Here is a 24,524-nt window from a genome sequence, read left to right as displayed (position 1 = left end):
CAAAAAAAAAAGAATTTCGACATAAATCTTCTAAAAAAATTACCAAATTTGTGGATTTTTTAAATAAAAATTAAATTATAAATTTAATATTTATATTTAATAATAAATTAGTAACATTTGCGCCGTTTTTTTAAATATTTTTGCACAAAAATTGCTAAAATAAGTTCACCATTGTTCTATCTTTTAACTTTTTTAAATTTACAAGGCACTTTTCGGTCAGAAACTCACTTATTTCTCGAAATATTTAAAAAATGCCAAATTGGATCAAAAAGACATTTTTTTCTTTCTCTTTACCATCAGACAATTTTTTTTCTATGAATTTAAAAAATAGGAACTTGCTAATATTTTGTATAAAACTATTTAAGTATAATTATCAATTATTTAATTTTATTAATTTTTTTATTTTTCCTTTTTATATATTTTTTTCTTATCTTTACCGGAAAAATTAACAATTGGGTTAAAAATAACAAAAACCATTGACATTACAGAAAATGGCAAACATTATTTATGAAAATAAAATCGATTTGTTTGAAGATTTTTTTGAAAAATTGCTTGTAAAGAAGATATAAACTTTGTGCATCTGTATAAAAATTTTCAGTTTATAAAGGAATCTTGATTTTTGATCTCATTTCTTTTTTAATTTAATCCCTGTGCAATAAAAAAGCAATGTGTGACAAAGAATGTCTGTAGTTTTACGTATGGGAACGAAATTTTTGATAATACAAAAATTTTGGCGAAAACTACAAAAAATGGAAATTTTTTCGAACTTTTACTAATCTGCACCCCACTTTTTCATATTAATGATACAGAAAATATACGACTATGGCACAAAAGGTTGTAGAGACTTGAATTTTCTTACAAAAAGTCCAGAATGATTCTTAAATAAACCGTAAACTTTTATACAGTATGTGTTGAAAACATGGTGTTAGGGAATTTTGTAACTTAAATCTATAATCAGACGCAAATTGATAATTGAACAAATAGGTGCAAAGTGGGAAAAAGTTAAATTTAGCAACGTTCTAGAAAGTGAGGAAGAAAACGATAAGAGAATAGACTTAGGAAGATTCATTCATTCAAATTCAATTAAATTTAGAAGATGTTCAAAAATGAGAAAAAAACACCGTGATCCAAAAAGCTAATGAAGTAAGTACTTGTAAATTATGGAGAGTTAAGTTTAAGAAGATTTTGAGAGACGATGAAAAAGACGTAAAAGCTGATTTATCTTTTGGCAAAAGAAATGCTGAAGGATAAGTTTAAAAGAAGATTTTTGGAAAGAAGATGAGTTAATACAACTTATGATAAATAAATTAATACAAAATATGATACATAAATAATCAAATCTTAGAAGTAGTTATGAAAACATTTTCTAAGGAAGTAAAAGAATGTGGTACAAAGTTACGAAGAATCACGTGCGTTAAGTTGGCCCAACCACTTTCAAATTTTGATAGTGTACATACGGCATTCAAATGTGCTCGGAAAGTGCTGAAGAATGGTGCTATTTATTTAAAAAATGCTACTTTAGTTTTAGAGATTTTTTGTGTTTTTTTGGTTGGGCTAACTTAACGGTGGCCCAACCATTTTATGTGCTGGACGTTTTGTTTATGTCATTTAAAAATGCTGGCAAATGCCGTATTTTAAATAAAAAGTGCTGAGAAAAAAACGAAATTTTTATTTAAATAATGGTTTAGCTAACTTAACGACAGCCCAACCACACCGAGTGCCTTCGAGTTTTTTATGTCAACTAAAAGACCTTAAAAAAAGCTGGCGAGTGCTGTACTTAATTCAAAAAGTGCTGAGAAAATAACATTAGTTTTTAATATCGAAAATTCTCTCTCTTAAATGCAGGAGCTGTAGTGCTTACTTAGGTACATCATATATCGTTTATTTTTTTTAAGTAGTTTCACATTAATTAGAATTGTTTAATAAAAACACAATAATTAGTACTTTATTTAAAAAAACATTTCATTTTAACATAACATAAACAATAAAAAAATAACATAAATATTATACTTTTACAAACAAGTAGGGCACAACCTCTTAAACTTTTTCCGGGGGACAGTTTGTGTTCACTTTGTCTCGAAGATCGTCATATATTTCCCATTTTTCTTTTGGCCTTTTACAATAGGCAATAAAATGGCCTACATCACTAGCAAAAATTCCTTCACCGATAATTTCCACTACCCCCTGAAGTTTGTAGTTTAGGTTTTTATGGGTTAATGCTACATTAGCAGGAATCTGGCAAAACTGAACACTTCTATATGTGTTGGTCAATGAAACTGATGCCTAGCCAATAAATATGTAGTTTTCATTTAAATTTGATTTCACGTTCAGATACTTTTCGTCACATTTTGGACAAAAGCAAGTTTTCTCCATTGTCTTTGTAACAAGCTCAGCTACTAAATTATTGTCACTTAACATAATTGTTGCATAATTTCTGGTTTCATTGTAACCACACTTAGAGCAAACCGTGATTTTTTTCTTAGACCATTCTAAGAAATTATTAGTAGCTAATCTATCTATTAATAATTGCTGCGTACATACGCAAGGAATTTCTATTTTTTATTTTATTTTTTATTTAAAATATGGCATTTGCCAGCATTTTTAAATGACTTTTAAATGGCATAAACAAAACGTCCAGCACATAAAATGGTTGGGCCACCGTTAAAACACAAAAAAATCTATAAAACTAAAGTAGCATTTTTTAAATAAACAGCAGCATTCTTCAGCACTTTCCGAGCACATTTGAATCCGTATGTGCATTTTCAAAGCTTGAAAGTGGTTGGGCCAACTTAACGCACGTTGAAGAATCATACTAAGAAAACTTCTAGGAGATGAAGTAATGACAAAATCAAGTTTAGCACGGTTTAGGGAGGTGAAGAAAGTGATTACAGTATAAATTTAGGAAGATTCAATAAAGTGCAGTTAAGGAAGAATAAATGAAGTTTAAAAAGATTTGAGAGACAAAAATAAGACAAAGAAGTTGTTCACTTTTTTCTTTGGCTAGATTTGAGATGGCAAAAAAACAACAAAACAATTTTTAGAAAAGCTGATAAAGAAAGATATTGAAAACAAAAGTTAGAAAAAATTTGAAAGACCGAAGAAGTATTTAGTTATGTTTTTTTAAAAAACTTTGGAAAATAAGGATGAAATAGGGAATGTACAAAACTATCTTACAATACAGACTGGTTTTCTTAAATCAAGTACCCTATATTTTATTACTTGTTTGGACTTTTTGGATTTCGATCTATTGGTCAATTCTTCTAATTTTATTTTTTAAATGCTCAAAATTCAACAATTTAGTAAAACTAACAGTTGAAGCGTTTTACTTCATCAAACTAAATTTTTAGTTACATGAAACTATGAGTTTAAAATGCAAAATATTATTTTGTGTTTTTTACAGGCTGGACCAAAAACGAATTTAACAACAGTTCACTGTTTATGCAGCAATTTTTCATTGCTCGCCGGCTATTTAGAAAATTATCCTGTCGAACCTCAGCAAGTAATCCGTCCGAATATAGTACTGAGGTTGATATCTTGTTATGTCATTTTTATAACAGTGTGTACAACTTACTGTATTTTTTACCTACTCATATTCTTCACTTTGAGAGAAAGAAGAAAGGTATGTTAAAATAATTCTTAACAAAGAGATTTTTCTTACATTTTTTCTTTCTAGAAACAATTATTTTTTTTGGCCGATAATAATCTTGAACACCCTTTTGCCTATCTGCTTCTGATTAAAACAGGACATGGCTACAATTCTGGTACTTCATCGAATATTATGATTAAACTTATCGGAAGTAAAAAGTCAAGTGAGGTCAGTTATGGCATTATAATATGTGCTGTTGTTTTAATTGAAATTCCACAGCCTCACGTTTTAAATTTTCCGGATCCAAAATTGCAGCTTCTTCAAAGTTTTGGGAATGATATGTTTGTGATGACCACAGAAAGTCATTTAGGCGAAATACGAAAAGTGGAATTGTGGTTTGATTCAATTGGACCTAACGCTTCTTGGTATAATTAAATTTTTTCTGTAGCAGATGTTAAACTTTATCTTTATATACTCTTTGCAGACAAAACAGAAGTTATGATAGATATAAGTTTACAACTTTTTATAAAGTTTTTTGCATTAACTTGCTATAGAAAAAATGTTGTATCATACACGACGATAAAGATTGTTTCTCAACTCGTACCTTCGTTAGTCTTGAACTAACCTTCTCACTAGTAGACAAACAATCTCTTTATCGTCTTATATAATAACAGTTCTTTATTATACAAGATGATAAAAATGTATTTTATCTTCGAGGGTGGTTTATCCAGTGATAAAATTTCATTTTACTATGAAGAGAAAACAGTTGAAGAAATACAATTTTATCATTAGCGATGGAATAAATAACCATGGTCACTCTGTATTTTTGCGCTTTTAGGCACTGTCGGAACATTTTGGTATACGACATGCAATTACGCCAAGAGTGGAATTTCCCTATTAAAACGGACTTATCTCTGCGCAGAGGCACAACTCGCCTTATTGTAACATCAGACTCTGAACAAGAAAAGGATAAGGGTTTTTTATCAATGTTTAATATTCGAATCTTCTCCCAAAGATATCATACTTGGTGTTTTTTTCGTTATGAAGAGCATCTTTCATTCTTGAAGAAAATTACTATCGTTTTATCAAACTGTTTGATGACTTACGTTTTTGTAATGTTGTTTTACACATTGCCTGAAATGCATTTGCACGATTCTCTGGATTCTCGTCAAGCTTTAACGATTGAGAGTTTTGATGTTTTTGTGGCGTTTGTTGCCTCTTTTATGCCATTTCTTCTTCATAATGGAATTGCATGGATATTTCGGTAACTATTCTCCAAAACGTAATAAGTACAAAACGTTCAACTTTAAATTTGATATAGGAACACGCAACGCCAGTTCTCCAGATACAGATACACGAATAAACTACCGGTTTCAGTTAATTTCACTTTGTGGTAAGTGAACGTGTACAAGGTGTCCGGAAAGTCGCGCACCGCCGTGACACTACATCATTGGGCGATGCCCTAGACTATAAGAAAAATGTTTAAAAAAATCTAAGTCTTTTATTATTGAAGATATGACGAAGCAAAGAGTAAAAATTATTTGCCAAAAATGAGGGTGTTTGCACTATTATTTTGGATCCAAATATTTGAGGAATAAATGAATTTGAACAAATGAACATTATAACATAAAAACTCAAGAAACTTTTCCTAATTCTTTAATAAATGTTAACACAATGTTTGAGTCAACAATGATGATAAATCTGGCAACACTTAGCCAAACCATGGTTACGGTGCTTGTTTATAGTAGAGTTCCTATTCGGAAATAAAATTAACTAGACGCCCTCTGGTGATGACTTTTGAACTATGTCGAAAACAGTAATAGTATTTTACAGTATTAGCAAGGTAAAACGGTTTTTACTGGCGAAAGGAGGGAATGACTACCTTGCGTATACTGTACAATACTTTATTTGTTTCTCACTTGTAAACAAAATGAAAGTTATTAATAAAATTTGAATAAAAAATGTGGCTATTTTCGAAAATTTATCAAAATGCTGTAGAAAATTACTGTGGAAACGACTTGACAACAACGTAATTTATAACGTTGCGAACGTGTTAATTTTATAACTGGCGCTCCTGTCAGTTTTACTAGTAGCTAACTTGTAAAAGTGAAGTTTCGAAGTGATTAGACAGATCGGATTATTGACGTTTACAAGTGAGGAACAAATAAAGAAATTTTCGTAATGCCACATTTAACTGACATTTAATGAATTGTTCAACAATTTTGCGTGTATAGTGTTAATTACTTACAATAGAAAGAATTACTTTAAAAGTACGTGGTAGTAAATACTAGCGTTGACTTTGGTTCTGTAGTTTTTCGTGGTATAAAGTGTTTATTGTTGGAACTTGAAAGTGGGTAAAATGTGAAAAATATTTAAATTTTGATTACAAAGTGTTATCAAACAGTTGTCTAATTAAAGATTATAAGTAATGGATCACAGCGAACACAAAGTTTGGCTCAAGAAACCAATAAATTAGTGAAGTGTTATGAATTTTAGGTTAGAATTTTCCACTGAAAAAATCATGAAATGCTGCGGTAAATCTACAAAACTACAATAAAGATTAACAACTGCTGACACATTTAAACGTAAATTATGCCAAAAGGTAGGCTTTTCAATGTCTTTGTAATAATTTTACAATAAAGAAAATGAACCAAACAGTCATTCGTTATTCGTGTTTTCCTCGTCATCTCTCATTTGTCAACATAAGTTTCTTGCATCAAAGATGCAATAATCATTCCGCATAGGCAATGTAATAATTGTGAAGCCCCAAAATTCGTACAACGCTCAAAATATCCGAATAAACATTTTCCCGCCATTTATGGTTACTGTTTTCGACCTAGCTCAGTGGCGTCCCCAACGGTAATTTTACTTCCGAATACAAAATTGGCTCGGATTGACGTTCAGTGTCCCAATAAAGGAACTCTATTTATAATATCATTAAAATTGTCGTTTCGTCTGTGAGTGTCAGTGAAAAATTAAAACGTTTTCCAACATGTATTTCTTGTTTGGTGAATATGCTGGAAATGCAAGTGAAGCCGCTCGTCAGTAGGCCGTACAATGCCCAAATCGACGGCATCCAGCCAAAAACGTTATTCTTAGACTTGACCATAGAATGCGAACAACTGGTCGTTTGAAACCTTTACCAAGAGAACTTGGTCAGCCCAGAAGTACGAAAACCGTTGCTGCAGAAGAAGCAATTGTAGAAAAAGTCCAGAACCACCCTACAATTAGTATAAGAGAACTTAGCCACAACCTCGAACTACCCAAATCAATCGTCCACGAAGTGCTAAAATCGGAAAAAATGCACTAATGTGCAGGCGCTTCCCTAGAAGAAGAAGTTATTGTCGATGTCTTCTTCAACAAATAGAAGAAAATAGGGATTTTATGAAAAGTGTTTTGTGGACAGATGAGGCAACGGTCACGCAAGATGGGGTATTTAATACCCACAATAATCATTATTGGGCCACAAAAAATCACATTCTTGGTCCCTTCATTCTTCCCCCCCGAGTTGACGGAAATGTTTTTCTGAATTTTTTAACGGGCCCTTTCCAAGCAATGTTAGACGAACTTCCTTTGGTAGCTATCCAAGTTCTTCAGTGGTTGGGGAATGGTTAAACCTAAATTTTGAAAATCGTTGGATCGGAAGAGGTGGTCCTATAGCCTGGCCGCCACGCTCTCCTGACCTTACACCATTAGATTTTTTTTGTGGGGATATTTAAAAAATATGGTTTACCGACCTGGAGTCCCTGAAACTCGTGAGGATTTGGTGAACCGAATTCGTGCCGCTAGTGCTACAATCACTCCGGACGGAAATATTACAAACGGTGCATGCTAATATTGCTCGTCGAGCAAATGCTTGCCTCCAAGCAGATGGACAAAACTTTGAGCGTTTGTCGTAATTTTTTAGTGTATTGTTTTAGTTTTGACAAATGTTTTGATTCTATTAATTTTTTCTATTTTGTTTATTCGTGTTTAAAATATTACAATAAATAAAACTGTCCACCGCTCTGTTGCATTCAATAACATAAATAAAAATTACGATAATGGGCGAACTAATCCGACTAACAACAATACTACAACGGCGTAACCATGGGTTTGAACACTATAAATTAAATGTGTTTAACGTCTTGTAATGGTGTCCAAGACTTCAATTATAATTTTTGATTTCAGTTTTTATGTGTATTTTTGAGCAGTGTTGCCTTTTTTCAAAATTTGTGTAGGCTTGGATGTAAAAACAGTGCATGTGGGATTTTTTTTAACATTTTTTTACTTTGGAAGACTATCCAATCACTCTCTTTCAACGAGGTGCGCGACTTTCCGAACATCCTGTATGTAGGTAAAATGTCACTAAAACTTTTAATTCTAGGGGAATACTCATTTTTATGATTATCTTTTCGACGACTCTTTTAATAGTATTTGGATTTTGGGTGCAGTTTTATAGTAGTTGTGTTTGGCTTATGTCATGTATCATTGGACTTCTACTTGCTATGACGATTTATGAAACTTTGTGGTCGATGGTTCTCAATATGCTGTACAAAATGGAAATAGTAATTGTTTAGCATACATTTGATGCAGCGTAATGGACGAAAAATCTTTATTTTCGATTTTTATTTTTACTACAGTTTTTTTATGTTTTTGATTCAAAGTAGCTGTTATTTAGCAAATAGGTTTTACAAAAATTAAATTACTTCATAGGTGGGAAACAAGGTGTAGAAGTGTTAGAGCTTTAGTTAGTAAATTTATAAATTTATTCAACGTACATTTTCCAAAATTTGTTTATTTTTCTCAAATTAGTTCTTATTTTTTAAAGTTTTTCAAAATGACATAACCCAACACTTTTTCCATCTTCCAAATCTTTTTAAAATTCAGTTTCCAACAGCTTTCTTCCTTAGATTTTCTAAACACTGACGTTTTTCCGTTATTTTGTTTTTGTATAATAGCCTAATGTTAATGACTTAATGTAACTTAACTAAGACATTAATGTCTTAATGTGTTTCTAAACTTATTTTTATTCAGTTGTTTCATTGTTTTCTTTGCCACCTCAAACCTTGTCAAAGGGTAAAATGAACAGCTTCTCAACATTTTCTGTTGCTTTTAGAAAAATTTTTAGTAGTTTCTTCTAAAAGTCTACCTACTTAATCTCCAGCAGTTTCCAGCTCTTTTCTTTCAAAGAATAAAACAAAAATATTCTTCATCTTCGTTACCACACTAATCTTCCTAAACGAAACTTTCTTTTTTGTGACTTTTCTGAAAACGGCTTTTTTTAAGAATATTCTAAATTTAATGCTTTATTTTCTTCAATTTTTTTGTTATCTACTTTCATGAATCTTTTCAAAATTATGCTTCACTAATTTTTTTTCACCTTCTAAAACCTTTCTTGTTGTTCGTGTTTTTATCTAATAAAGTTTTTTTCAATTTAACTTTTTTTACTTTGCAACTCTTTCTCGCTTTTTAGTAAAAAGCGTTTTTTCGTAATGTTATCAGCAACTTCTTTGATTTCATTGCACTATCCTACACTTAATTTTCCTTTTTTTATCTTTTTCTTTCTCACCTTGTTGAATTATTCTAAGTTTTGCTTCAAAGTTTTCTAAGTTTTTCTTAACCTTTTTTTTTGGAAGCTTTTTTGTCTTTTTTTGTCACTAACACCTTTTTCGGCAGCTTTTCTAAAAAACTGATGTTTCATATCTATGAGGTTGTTTTGTATAATAATTTGAGTGTCTTTCTTTTTTTCACTAGTTTTTTTGCCCTTTTTTTCTGCCAAAGAGTAAAACGAAAAGCTTCTTGGTTTTCTTTATCATCTACAAAATTTACACGTCCTTATTAAGCTTTTCTAAAAAAAGGCGTTTTTTTCTTTGTTAACGTCTTTTTAAATTTAATTTTACATTTTCTTCAAATTCCTTGGAAACTCGATCTCCAACCATTTTCTTTTCTACCTTCAAAAACCTTGCTTTTTCGTTTTTTTTATCTAATAAAGTCTTTTTAAGTTTAATTTTCTTCTATTTTGTATTTCTCAGTTTGGTTTCTATGTAAAGTGCGTTTTTTTGAAATATTATTTATAATTTCTTTCATTTAATTTCACTGTTTATGTATCTGTGTTCCTAAACGTAATTTTTCATGTTTTGATTATGTCGTGTTTTCTTAACATTGGTGAAGTCTTTTAAGCTTATTCTTTTATTTCTTTTAAGCTTTCAACTCCTTTTTCGGTAGCTTTTGTTAAATTCTTTTCTCTCGTAGTTCTTGTGCCTTCTTCTTTACTTTCTCAAACCTTACCAAAGGGTAAAAGTAATTTTTCGTCTTCTTTGTCATTTCTCTACTTCAAAACTACTAAAGAAACAACGTTTATTTCTAATTTTTTCAAGATCTTTCTAAATTTAATTTCTAACCTTCAAATTCTCTGTCATTTTGTTCGAATTGAATCTTTTTAAATTTATTCTCCAGCAGTTTTTTTGCCCTTTTCTTTGTCAAAGAATAATTCCACAATTTTAATTTCCCAACTCTCAAACCGAGTTTTTTCTAATTTTGAAGATCTTTCAAAATTTTGTTTTATATTTTTTAACTCCTTCGTCACCTTTATTTTCATGACTCTTGCTCAACTTGTTCACCAGCCACTTTTCTTTTCATCCTCTAAAACCTTGCCAAATTTAATTTTATTTTCGTAATTTGATAAACAAATTGACTTCATTTTGTGGTTCTTAAACTTGTTTTCCTGTTTTTTAACTATTTCACTTTTCTTCTCACCTAACTCTTCTAAGCTTATTTTTCAAAATTTACTAAGCTATTTGTTTTTTAAAAATCTTCCTAAATTTATTCTCTTGCAATCCTTGCGCCCTCTTTTCGATTACCTCAAACTTTGTCAAAGAGAAAAGTGAACATTTTATTTGTTTTCTTCCTTCCTCCAAAATTTTCTGTTTTATACCACCTTCTGCAACGATTCTAAAAACGGCTTGTATTCCTGATTTTTTCATATTTCTAAACTTAATTTTTAATATTCGTCAACTTTTTCATATTTTTTTTAAATGAAGAATAATACTTAATAAATAGATACATTTTAAAAATTTTACTCTTCTCAAATTCGCACTCTCTTTTTGGCTTTTTTATAAAGTGTTTTTCATTTATTTTATCAACGATTGTTCTGATTAGATTGTTAGTTTTTATTGAAATTTTTATTTGACTGTTTTAATTGTATATGATTTCTAAAACTTAACTTTTCATCATAAGCTCATTGCTTATTCTTTTACAAATTTTTTTCGTTTTATTACTTTTTTAGCTTCAATACTCTTTTCACATCTTTTGATTAATTTTTTTTAAATTTATTAAATACATTTCTCGACAAATTTTCTTAAAACTGATTTTTATTCGAACTTTACGAATAATAACCCTAGGTTTATTCTTGTATAACATGTTAAAAATTTTTATCTTCTTTTTATAAATATGCCTAAACTTATTCGTTTTCAAGTTATTAGCCCTCTTCGTTACCACTTCAAACCTAACCTTTCCACCTCCTAAAACCCTTCTGAATTTAACTTCGTTATCGTTTTTTTTTTCTAGAGACATAAAATTTTTCAAAATTTAACTACTTTGCACATTTCTTTTGATTTCTGCAAAAAAGGCAGTTTTTTGTAATTTTATCAACAATTTTCTGATGTGACTGGCTTAAAATTGTATTAAAAAGCGTTTTTCTAAAAATTAACTTTCAATATTCCTTTTTAAATTACCTTACGAGATTATAATTATTCCATTTTATAAAAAATTAAGTAAAGTGAACACCTTTTTTTTTGTCTGCTTTATCTCCGAATTTTTTCTGCAGTTAACGATTTTTTCTGAATTTTTCTGAAAACGAGTTTTTCTTGATATTTTTAAATTCAATTTTAATTTTATTTCTCATTTCTTAAACTAAATGAATTCGTTATCTCTCAAATTGTTTCTAAACTGAACGCTTTCTCTTTCTACGTACCATTTTCTTTATTTTAACAAAACAAAAAAATATGAGATATATATAAATGTTGAATCAGAAGTAACTTCACTATAAAAAAAAGAAAGTCAAAAACTAGTGTTGAAGGTTTTTCGTCAGTCATCTTGTTTATGCAATATTTTGTTGGTTGTTGGTAGTGCAAACTTTCATGTTTTTAGGGCCACAACATTGAAAAAATGTTTAACGACATAAAAGACGGAATTAATCTTCAAAGGGCGTATTTGTACAAACAGTTTGGTACTTTAGTTTTACGGCCTTATTTCGAACACTTGTACAAACCTTTAAAAGTGAGAGATGTGATGGTGTGTACAAGAGCCACTTTTTAAAAAAATTACTTTAGTGGCGCAATTTTAGGTAAAAAAGTTACTGTTGAGACGACGTTTGTCCATAATTGCGGAACTTGAAGATCTCGTTATGTTTACAATTTACATAACAATTTTGTACATTACTATCTTGTCTAATAAGGATTTCCTGACGATTTATGGTAGAAAAGAAATGTCTGAAATTGTGCAAGGCCTTTTTACTCGAACTTTCGGATTTTCGAACATTAACGATGGACAAGAGTTAGAAAAGAATGCGTGGTGTTTATTTTCTTTTGATTTTTTGTTCTTTTCAGTATTATTAGGTATCTCAACGACACGTTAATTCTAGCAGTTCATCCTTTTGAATGGTATGGTAATTATTCCATAATCGATTCCACAAAACCAAACGTTGTCGATTTGGTCAATAAACTAGTGGGTGTTGTTCGTATAAGGCAACAGAGAATGATGCCTAATTTGTGTGAAGTTGCACCACAAATGCGTTTTTTGAATATGTCTTGTTGGCCGGAGTTTTCTCAGTCGATGATTGAAACGAAAAGGCATGGATATGCATGGGGAGAGTATACTCCTTATTTGGTTCATGACAGACTGGGAGGCATTTGGGAATATCAGCCTGAATACAAGACTCAGACGTTGGCGCATATTGGTAACAATAATAATAATCTTTATTTGCTACTTAAGTACAAAAATATAAACATACTGTGTAGCTCGTTAGAAAAAGGAAAGAAAGAGTATAAAACAATAATTTACATTTAAATACATACACAAGATAGGAAATATCAGTGTAAGAAAAAATTTTCTAAAGGCGTATTCATATATTCTTCTAATGAATAAAAATAAAAGTGTAACAGACATTTTTTAATAATATACTTAAATTTCATTGCAGTCAAATTTTTTATGCCGTTGGGAAGTTTATTATAAATTTTCACGTCAAGTGTATTGTTTTACTAGTTTCCAAACGACAATACGGAAGTTTCATTAGATTGGCTGATCTAGTATTATAATCATGTGTATCCGACTGTAAAGGAAATTTATTTCTGACTTTATGTATTTCTACAACTGTGTACAATATAAATAAACATGGAAGAGGCAGAACTCGGTACATCTTGAATATTGGCCGACAGTGAGCATTGTAAGGACAGCCTGCTATGATGCGCATAATTTTTTTCTGCATTATAAAAAAAAATATGGAATGTCCACAGTTTCCCCACAAAGTTACTCCGTATGCTATTTGAGACTGGACTAGGACATGGTATGCTATTAACAGTGTGTTGACGAATACTGATTTTTTTAATTTATTAAATAAAAACACATAAGTGGCAAGCTTAGAGGTAAGGGCATCTACTTGGTGAGACCAGTTGAGTCTATTATCTATGTGAATTCCCAGGAGCTTTATACTATTGATCTTTTCGTTTTTAATTTTTTTAGATATTATTAGTTGTTGAATTTTATCTCGATTTATCTTTAAACTGTTGCCCTTGTACCAGTCTTCCGCTTTACTCAATGAAACTTTCGTTGAATCTTTTAAGTTTTCTATATTTGTGCTAATATTAGTAATGGAGGCATCATCAGCATACATCAATAAACCCGAAAGGCCCATATTATAGAACATGTCATTCACATAAATAATAAACAGAACCGGCCTCAGCACCGATCCTTGAGGCACTCCCCTTGCAGATTCTTTAAACGAAGATAATTCGTGATTCAGCAAAACACATAGTGGTCTATTTGACAAATAGGACTTAAAAAACGATAGAGATAGTCCTCTAATTCCATAGTGCTCTAATTTATCCAGTAAGCAATCGTGGTTGACGCAATCAAAAGCTTTGCTTAAATCACAAAGAGTTATAGCGGCCAGGTGTCCATTATCAAGGGCTACAGTAGTATAATCAACAATCTTTCGAACCACATCAATCGTTGAATGTTTAGTTCTAAAGTCATGCTGCGAGCTATGAAATAAAGAAAATTTTTTAAAGTAATTAACTAAGCGCTTTTTCACTAATTTTTCAAAAAGCTTTCCTAATGTTGGTATCAGTGCAATCGGCCTATAGTTATCGGGGTTGTTAACACAATTTTTTTTATGTACCGTAATAATTTTAGATTTTTTAAACATATCTGGAAATACTCCTTCACTGAAACATTTATTAAATAAACCGGTGAGCGGCTCAGCAAGAAAGGGGGCGATCTCTTTTAAAATTTTATTGTTTAAATTGTAGATATCCCAGCTATTAGTATTTTTATTGAGTCTATGACTTCTAGGGAAGTTACCGGTTCCAAATAGAAACTACTGTTATGTTTTATAGGGACATTGCTCAAAAACCTCTGGGAGTCATTAATAGTGTTTGGAAGTGTTTGTAAAATTTTATCAGCAATTGTAGAAAAGAAATTAATAAATGTTTCAGGATTGAGCTGTGTATTAATAGTTTTTGTTTTGCACTTTCTCTGTTTATTAGTTTCCAAGTATCCTTAATTTTATTTGAAGACTGTTCAAGAAATCTGCTATTTGATTCTTTTTTGGCACGTGTTAATTCTTTTTGGTAAAATTTGTGCATAGTTTTGTAAGCATCAATATCTGTGGTATCCTTAGAAACATCACTAATGACTTTGAGTGCACTCTTCGATTTTTGAGATTTTTATTGAAGCATTTTATGTTAAGTTTGTTTGTATTGTCGAGGTTGTTTTTTTTAAGGGGAAAAATTTTTCTGTAAACATTTGCAATGTGTCTACTAGAGTTTTGGCATAACCATTTGCTGTTTTGCCAATTAAGAAATCGCTTAGTAAGTTAATTGAATCTAAGCCCTGTTTTAGATTCTGAAGTCCCATAACAGTGACTGGTCTAGTCCAAATATAAGGTGGATTCCTAAGTACTTCGCTTTTGAATTTAATAGCCACACCCAAGTGGTCAGACAAACATATGATATCAACTACGTTAGACTCAAATTCCTCTTGTGGTAAATTTGTAATAATATTATCAAGACAAGTAGAAGAGTTATGCGTTATTCTAGTATATTCATGAATCGTGGTATTTAGTCCAAACATAGCCAGCAGATTTTTAAACTCATTGGAAGTATTAGAATTAACACAAGTATCGGTATAGAAATCGCCAAGTATTATAATTCTAGTGAATTTACGACAAAATAAATACAGAAGCTGTTCTAATTTATGGAAAAATACTTTGGTATCTCCTAGGCAGGAACGATATACACAAACTATAAGCGTGTTTGGGTCTTTTAATTTTTAATATGTACATCATTGCAGATATCACCTACGTCAACATTTTCGTACTGGATGCAGTTTTTTACAAACACAGCCGTTCCTCCATGTTTATTTGTTAGCCCTCAGTATGCAGCCGCAAGTATGAAATTACCTAGTTTAATTAAATTAATTTGATTATCATCTAGCCAATGTTCCAAAACACAAGGTATGTCGTAATTATTGTCATTTAAACACTGATAAACACTCGTTTTCCAAAATTTTTTGTTTGTGAACAACTAATTGATAAAAATGTGCTCAATCAATACAGAAATTACAAAATCAAGCTATAAATGCACATACTTGTTTGGCTTTTATTATTTACTACTTTTTTAGCAAATTAGGTCTTTTTAACGTCATTCTGGAGTAATAAAATTTTGTCTTACGACCAATTTTTCTTTTCTTTACCTATATACTTTTGACAATTTTTATTCTTTTTTGTTTTTCAAAAATACAAAACTTCAGCAGATTTTTATACTTTGTGTTTATAATATGTTTATTGACGTCTATCATTAGGAGGCATTAGGTACAGTGTACTTTAATGAAATTAGGGATATTTAGTTTTCAACAGTTTCATGATAATGCGTGTAAAACAAGTGCGATTAATTTAATCATCATTTCTTTATTAATTATTATTTCTTAGTTATTACCGTTACCAACTGACACAAAATTCCCTAGACGAAATTTTTATTTTATTAAACTAAGCGCAAAGTATAAAATAGTTATTTATTCGACGAGTTTGAGTGTAAATCGGACGTTTTATTTCACGAGTGGTTTTTTAAACCTCGAGTGATAACGAGAGGTTTACCATCCACGAGGTGAAATAAATGAACCGATTTACACGAAAACAAGTTGAATACAACATTTTATTCTTCGAGTTAGACTCAATAAGGCTTAAAAGTGCTTAAAATCTGTTAAAAATAATCTGACGTTTCGTATTGAGAAATGCCAAACAGTTGTCAAAACTGTCTTACACAGGAGAAAAATCCGAAATTTTGACAGTGTCGAAGAATAAAATAGTATAAAATACACGCTTACGACTTGTTTCCTAACTTGGGATTCGTGCGCCAAATCAGCTCTTATACAACTTGATCTTTAATATACTATTTTGTTTACATTACATCTTCTAAATGTGAGTAAGACAAAGATCGTTTTAAACTTACCTTCTGAACTTCTTCCTTTCGTTTCCTTTCTTTTCCTTTCCTTTCCTTGCTTTTTACTTCGTAACATGGTATCTTCTTAAATGTACTTAAAATTTGTTTGTTTTTATTTTTGCCTTCTAAAACTTTGCTCTTTAGAACTTTATACTTTTTTAAGTTATCTCAAAACGTCGTCTAACTTGGTATTTTAAGACGTTCTTTACTTTTTCCCATTTTTCTAAACTTAACTCACTATTTTCAAAATTTACGTACAATTTTTTTGTCTCTTGAAACTTTGCTAATCGTCATTACGTTTTTCAACCCTCTTGTTTTACCTCAAAAGTGTTTTAAACTTAACTCATCACTTCTTTACACTTTCTTGTTCAGTTTTTCTGAAAATGTATATTTTCGAAACATTTGTTGGCTTGGTTCTTGGATATCACTTTTGAAGTAGGGGTCTGTTTTCAACATGTTATTTTTTCAATATTCTCTAAACTTAATTCTTTAAGAACCCTTTTTTATCATTTTAATTATTTTACCACTTTGTACTTTCTTCTTTAGCTTGTTTGAAAGCGAAGTTTTTTCGTAACTTTGTCAAAAATTTACATGAACTGATTCTTCAAATAAAAATACTCTTTCAGTTTCTTTTTTAGACTAAACTTTAACTTTTTTTCAAAACTTTGATCTTATTCTTTATCTTATTTTTTACCACATTTTTCTTTACATTCTAATACTTCGTTAAACTCAGGCCGTTAACTTATTTTTTAAACTCTACCATACTCCCAAAAGTTTACCTTTTTTTATTTTATTTATAAATAGGGTGTTTTTCGTTCTTTTGCAATTTTTTTTTTTGGTTCTTGTATATCACTTATGATAATCAGACAGCTTTTCTTAAACTTAACCTTTCACTTTTTTAATTCTTTAACGTTTTTCTTTACCTTATAGAGGCTTTCTAAACGTAATCTTCAAGTTCTTCTGAGTTTTCTCATTTACCACCACAAACCTTGTTAAACGGACTTCATTCTTCTTTTGCCTTCTTTTTTATCTCTCAAAATATTCTTAAGATTAACTTTTTAGTACGTTACTTTTTCTTTTTTGTAGTTAGAAAAAATGCCTTTTTAAATGTTGTTTTTTTAAAGCGTATTTTTCGCTTTCTTACTAAATCATTTTTAATTTTTCCACCTTCCTAACTCTCTTGTTTAGCCTTGTTTTTCACTTTCTATAAACTGTCTAAACTTGTTCTCCAACAACTTTTTCAAAAAATTGTTGAACCTAACTACTTAATCAAGAATTTTTTCTAATTTTTGTTATTTTAAAATTCTTTAATTTACGAGTAGTTTTTCTGAAAATGAAGTTTTATTTGTAACTTTTTCAACAATTATCTTGCTCTGAATTTTCTAAAGTTATAGTGACACAGTCTTCATATTTTAAAAGACATAACTTCTTATCTTCTTCAACACCTAGATCTTCTTTTTTATCTTTTTAAATATTGCTAAACATATTCTTTTATCGAATTTTTGGATCTTTAAATTTAAGACTCAGACGTTGGCTTTTTTCTTCACAACAAAGAGTATTTCTTAACTTACTTTCAAAACATCTTTTTTACCTTTATTTTTCTCTTCTAAAACCTTGCTTTTCAGTACTTTACACCTTCTTCCTTCTGAAAACACCGTTTTCTGTACCTTACTGTTTCTATAATTTATTTGATTTAGTATTTAAAAGCAAACAGAAAGATGTTATTTACTTTATAAGATTCTTCTAAACTTAACTTCTTACTATCTCACTAACATTTGCGTGGTTTTCTTCAGCTCATAAAAACTTTTTTTTGCCTCTCAAAACTTTGCTAAATTTAAATTGTTAACAACTTTTTTATCTGTTTTGCTTTATCTTTCAAAAGTGTCTTAAACTTAATTATAATAATAGTAATAATAGTAATAGTTATAGTAACAGTAACATAATAGTAACAGTAATAGTAATAGTAATAATAATAATAATAATAAATAATGTTATTTACGTTCTCAGATCTTTCTAAACTTAACTTCTCACTATCTCACTAACATTTGCGTAGTTTTCTTCAGCTCATAGAAACTTTTTTTTGCCTCTCAAAACTTTGCTAAATTTAAATTGTCAACAACTTTTTCATCTGTTTTGCTTTATCTTTCAAAAGTGTCTTAAACTTAATTATAATAGTAGTAATAGTAATAGTAATAGTAATAGTAATATAGTAATAGTAATAGTAATAGTAATAGTAATAGTAATAGTAATAGTAATAGTAATAGTAATAGTAATAGTAATAGTAATAGTAATAGTAATAGTAATAGTAATAGTAATAGTAATAGTAATAGTAATAGTAATAGTAATAGTAATAGTAATAGTAATAGTAATAATAATAGTTATAGTTATAGTAACAGTAATAGTAATAATAATAATAATAAATAATGTTATTTACTTTCTCAGATCTTTCTAAACTTAACTTCTCACTATCTCACTAACATTTGCGTGGTTTTCTTTAGCTCATAGAAACTTTTTTTTTGCCTCTCAAAACTTTGCAAAATTTAAATTGTTAACAACTTTTTTTTATATGTTTTGCTTTATCTTTCAAAAGTGCCTTAAACTTAATTATAATAATAGTAATAATAGTAGTAGTAATAGTAATAATAATAGTAATAGTAATAGTAGTAATAGTAGTAATAGTAGTAATAGTAATAGTAATAATAATAAATAATAATTTTTCAACTTTAAATATTTCAGCGTCTTGAAATATTCCTTCACTTTCCAAAATTAGCAAAATTTAACTCTTCATTTCTTTATGAATCTTTCTATTTTTTTCCATTTTTTTCAACTTCCTTGTCCTGGCCTTTTAGTAGTAGTAAAATAATTAAGTTAAGACAAGCTTAACTACTTAACTTGTCACCTTCTTTACCTCATAGAAGTTTCGCCAACATATTTAGCAAATTTTTATAAATTTGTTTTTGAACACTTTATTTAATCTTTTCTTCCCAAGTTTGCTGAAATTTATCACTTTCTCACCTCACAGAAACTTTCTAAACTAAATAAACATTTTTCACTTTTTTTAAACTAACAAAATTTTTTGTACTAGTTTAAACCCCCTTCTTTAGGTTTTTTGTAATCGGCATTTTTCAGTGCTTTCTCATCTCATGTTTTCTCATCTCAAGTTCCTAAACTTAATCCCTCGCCTTTTCCAACTTTTCTTGTTTTTCTTCATCTTATAGTGTGTTTTTAGACTAGTCTAAAGTTAAGTCTTTTTCTAACTTCTTCAACAAACCACTTGTAAATTATAGTAAGATGGTTTTCAAGGCTTTTCTTAACCTTTTTTATCTTCTAAACTGTTTCTCTTATTTTTTTTTAATCACATTTCAAAATTAATTAAAAAATTAAATTTTTCGTATTTTTTTGCCACCATCTTCATTCCTTAAAATCTAAACAAAATCTAACAAAAGTTTAAATTTTTAGGTCAATTTGCTATTTATTCTGGTGGTGGATACATTATGTATTTGGGCCGTAATTACTTCAATTCGTATCTAAATGTGCGCCAAATGATCGATAAATTGTGGATAGATAGAGGAACCAGAGTCACATTTATCGAATTTTTGTGCTACAATCCCAATGTTAACACTTTCAATGCCGTTAAATTACTGTTTGAACAAAGTGCAACCGGTTTTATCGAAAAAAGTGTATATGTAAGTGTTGACTTTTTTGATAAATTCTTGCCTAGGAAATGAATTTTCAGGTGTTTCCCGCCCGAATGCTTTACGTGGGCAACGAAACCCAGATAGTTTCTTTCGTTTTTATGTTCGTCATTTGGGTTTTTTTCATGCTGATGAAACAGATTGTTGCCACTGTTAAAGGTTTTCCGCGGGTTTTCAAGGATCTTTGGTTTCTGATTGATTGTTTTATTATCACAATGAGCGTATTATGTATCTCCGTATTTAGCGTGAGGACGTATATGGTGAGAACCTACTGGAATCAGTTGGAACATGTGGAACACAAATTCGTAAATTATTTCCATCTTTTCTACATCGAGGATGTTCTGAGTTACGTTGCTGGTTTCTTGATTTGCACCGCAACGATTCGATTGTGGAAGTTTCTTCGATTTGCTTCAATGTTTCGAAAACTGGAACTGACATTTATCATAGCTGGAAATGCTTTCATGTCATTTGCTGTTGCTTTCTTTTTGCTGCTTTTTACCTTTGCGATGGCTATTAATATGGTGATGGGAAACTACTTTAAGAAAGTTTACACAGTGCCAAGAACTGCAAGGATGATGACGACCTTAGCACTGAAACCGCTTGAGATGGAACTTCACCGATTTTTGGTGAACAAAGTTGCAACCATCTACATTACACTCTACATGGTTGTTGTCCAAATATCAATGTTTGTCTTAATTATGATAATCGTAATGGCTTACATCGAAGCTCAGATGCAAATCGCGTCCGAAGTCTTCAAATACAGCATTTACAACTATTTGGAAGAACGAATGAAATACATCCCAAGGTATTTCAAGTACAAATTCAAGCGCCGAGCAAGAGCCGGTTTCGAAGAGTTGCTTAAAGTTACACCGAAACCTGATAAAATTATCTACTTGTTTTGTAAAATTGTGACTTCAAACAGAATGATGGCAATGAAGTATTTGACGAAATGTCTCGTAACAAACAAGAACAGAAAGAAAACTGGAGTTTTATCTGAATACAACTCACGATTGATGTTGAAAGTGTGCAGAAGTGTGTTGATCAAGCCGGAAGAACAGGAGGTTGAAGTGTTTTACAAAGGGCGTGTGCAAGGGCAAAGACTAAAATTTGTTGATGAGAGAAGAGTTGAGCAAATTGCCAATATTGTTAACCTGCTGCTTCAAGATCGTTTGCTAGAGTTTAGTCAAACTGGAATCGAAGAGTCGACGATTGAAAAATGTGCTCGGTCGATTAAGCAGGACATAAATACACTTCAAAGATGCAATCTGCAGTTGAAGTTAATTTTACATAAATGGTTTTCGATTGAAGCGAGTTTAAAAAAGGTTTTGAAACGTTAACTTTGTATATTGCTTATTTTAAACTGTTCAATACATTTTTATGTTGTGCTTGTAAATAAATAATTTGTTTATTTAGTTACAGTTATTCCTTTAGCAGTGAATGTTTCTAACGTAAAACGACCGACAGAATCTAAATCTGCAAGAGTCAAGTCGCTACTACTCACCGTTTCGAAAATATCGTCAAAAATTTAGTCTTTTCAGAATTTGTGATAAACAAACTTTCTTCATTATTTTCCAGTTATTTTCTTAGCATTGAGCGTTAACGTAAAATTACCGGCGAAATCCAAATCTGCAAGAATCAAGTCGCTACTACTAAGTCGCTATTAAATCCGGAATATTTAACAACTTTCGAGTTTGAAAAAGGTTTTGTTTTTTGCGCTTTTATCACTGACTGTTATGTCTTTCTTTCTCCCTTTTCTCACCAATTTCGTGCATACAGGGTGTTTTAAAATTGGGGAATTCCGAGCTCAGACCATTGTTGCGAATTGCTTCAATCAAAACATAAAAAATAAAGATTCATGGCTTCCCCACGAAGATACACTGGTTTCAAGATCATTCTTCGAACTGCGTTTTCTTTAAATGCATGCTAAAAGTTTCAGTGTTTACTCTTATTTATGTTGTATTTATGCTTGTTTATGTTGTAACTTGCCGTTTCATTTAAAAAACATTGCTCTAAAATGAAGCTATTTTTTGAGAAATTGTTTTACATTATTATTTTCTACAATCATCTTCATTCACTATAAATAAAAGTAAACACTAAACGCCTACATTTGAAAAAAACGCATTTCAAATTGCACCATTAAATCAATCAGTCTTCTGCATTTGCTATTTTGTGTTTTTACCTTGCCTTGGTCTACTACGGATGCCGCCATTCTTTCTATAACATAGCCAAGATCTAAATGCTCAGAAAAAAAATATATTTTTAAGAGATGCTATTATGACTTATGATGACTTGCTCTCGCATAAAAATTTTGTTGATAACAATATTAATTGTATGGTAGGCCGAGAATTTCTCACCTTGCCATCATACTGACGACTGGATTGTGTTGCACATCCAATCTTAGACCAGCTTCTTCTTGAAAGATAACTTCTTCAATAAGAGTCACAACTTGGCGACTTTCATGTCAGATACATGACGATGTTTTCTACATTCATTCATGATGGGCAGTTCTTGCAACGAATTCGTTTATATGAAAAATTAAAAAATTAACTTGACGCCTGTATATTTTTTTTAATTTTACTTTTATTTTATTATAGTTTTCAGTTTTACTGAAAAAAATTCTCAAAAAACAATAAAAAATTAAAATAAGTAAGTTTATATATATAAAATTGCTTTTCCTGACTGACCTATCAACGCACAGCATAGACGGCTCAGGATGGAAACCTGAAATTTTCACAGTAGATAGCTATTGTAACGTAGGGGTGTACTAAGAAAATCACCCCCTAAGAGGGTTAAATAGGGTGTTAAAATTTGAATAAAAATCCGTCATTTTTTAAGTTATATTTTTGAAAATTAGTATTTGGGCTTTGGCGCTTTGGGTTTAAAATAAAGAAAGACGTGTTTCAGGATTTTTGTAAAATCAACCCCTAAAGGGGTTAAATGGGGAGTTGAATTTAGAATTAGAGTTTAGAGAATCCGTCATTTTTAAATGTCCATTGAACTTATGTTCTTGAATATTAGTATTTGGGCTTTTTGTTAAAAATTAAAAAAAACTTGTTTCAGGATTTTCGAAAAATCAACCCTTAAGAAGGTTAAATAACGTATTAAAATTTGTATAAAAATTCGTAACATTTGAATTTACATTGATTAAAGTCGGTATTTGGGTTTTCTGTAAAAAGTGAAAAAACACGTGTTTTAGTTGAAAATACCGACCCCAAGAGGGTTGAGCAGGGGTTGGAATTTGTATAAAAACCCGTAAATTTTACTTTGTATCCATGCAGTTAATATTTGAGTTGAAGATGATGAAAAACGTTGTTTAAGAACATTTGGAATTTCCACCCCTAAGGGGGTTAAATGTAAAAATCCGTCATTTTTGAACTTATATTTATAAAAATTGGTATTTGAGAAATCTGTGAAAAATAAAAAAACACACGTTATATGATTTTTAGAAATTATACCCCCAAAGGGTTCAATATCAAAATCCGTCATTTTTTTAACTGATATCTATGAAAATTAGTATTTGTGCTTTCGGTTAATAATGAAGGAAGATATGTTTTAAAATTTTCGAAAAATTAACCTTTAAAGAGGGTAAACGAAGTGATAAAATTTGAATAAAAATCCGTCATCTTTAAAGTTATATTAAAGTTTTATATTTGGAAATTATTATTTGGGCTTTTATTTAAAAATGAAGAAATATGTTTTTAGATTTTGCAGAAATCAACCCCGAAGGGTTTTAAAACGAGTAATAAGATTTGGATAAAATTCTATAACTTTTAAATTTACATTACAAAAGTTGGCATTTAGGCTTTCGTTGAAAAATGTAGTCTTTTAGTTGTTTTGGTAATTCTACTCACAGGGGGGTTAAACAAGGGATGGAATTTGCATAAAAATTCGTTTTTTTTTAATTTGTATTTATGCAAAATGGTACAATACATATTTAGAAAATAGTAAATTTTACTGCTTGGAAAGCGATGTCATTTCACATACAAAAAAGTTAGAAATGGCTGTGCATTTCAGAGAGCAGATGAACAATATCTATATGCGCCAAACAGTAGATTTTTACAAAAAACGCCAATATCCAGGTTATCAATTTTATTCCAGTTAAAGCTCCCACACTGTGCTGTATGCACCAAAAAAGAAGCAATAAAATATAGTTTATACAAATAATAAAATTATGTGTTCCTATTATTTCTTACAAGGTTTGTCTTATTAGCTTTTCGAAATAGTTGTGGACATGCGTGCGAAGCCGCGGGCAACTGCTAGTGCCAAGATAAAAATATTGAATTATCCCTTAATTTTGCGGCGAAGTGTATTTTAAAATAAGATTTTCCAAAGTCTTTTAATGTTTTTTCCAGATATCCAAGATTGTTTATTGAAGTATGAATTGCTTTTAAGATAGGTATCTCCATTTTTTTGGATCTTAAAAATCTCCGTACCTATGTAATTTAGGTTATTCAAAATTTATTTCCATTTGCAACTATGACAAGATCCACAAAAAAGTACGTATTGTCCTGGATAAAATATGTAATAGGGTTAGTCACTTTATTT

The 24,524-nt window shown here is 30.1% G+C and overlaps 1 protein-coding gene across 1 annotated transcript in view; it reads left to right on the top strand.

Annotated features, from left to right (window-relative positions):
* Positions 1–21,362, top strand: part of LOC103314620 (uncharacterized) — a 56,706-nt gene extending 35,344 nt beyond the window's left edge. The window contains exons 13-23 of the mRNA XM_064354945.1: positions 3,401–3,619; positions 3,674–3,814; positions 3,866–4,011; positions 4,425–4,850; positions 4,908–4,979; positions 7,953–8,133; positions 11,717–11,860; positions 11,913–12,121; positions 12,175–12,524; positions 19,744–19,970; positions 20,021–21,362. Coding sequence (XP_064211015.1) covers positions 3,401–3,619; positions 3,674–3,814; positions 3,866–4,011; positions 4,425–4,850; positions 4,908–4,979; positions 7,953–8,133; positions 11,717–11,860; positions 11,913–12,121; positions 12,175–12,524; positions 19,744–19,970; positions 20,021–21,316 — 3,411 coding nt within the window. The 3' untranslated portion in view covers positions 21,317–21,362. The remainder of the gene's footprint in view (positions 1–3,400; positions 3,620–3,673; positions 3,815–3,865; positions 4,012–4,424; positions 4,851–4,907; positions 4,980–7,952; positions 8,134–11,716; positions 11,861–11,912; positions 12,122–12,174; positions 12,525–19,743; positions 19,971–20,020) is intronic.
* The last annotated feature ends 3,162 nt before the right edge of the window (positions 21,363–24,524 follow it).

This window comes from Tribolium castaneum, chromosome 2 (genome assembly GCF_031307605.1).
Source record: "Tribolium castaneum strain GA2 chromosome 2, icTriCast1.1, whole genome shotgun sequence".
Lineage (NCBI taxonomy): Eukaryota > Metazoa > Arthropoda > Insecta > Coleoptera > Tenebrionidae > Tribolium > Tribolium castaneum.
Note: the sequence above shows the minus strand (reverse complement) of the source record. Positions and strands in the feature narration are given on the sequence as shown.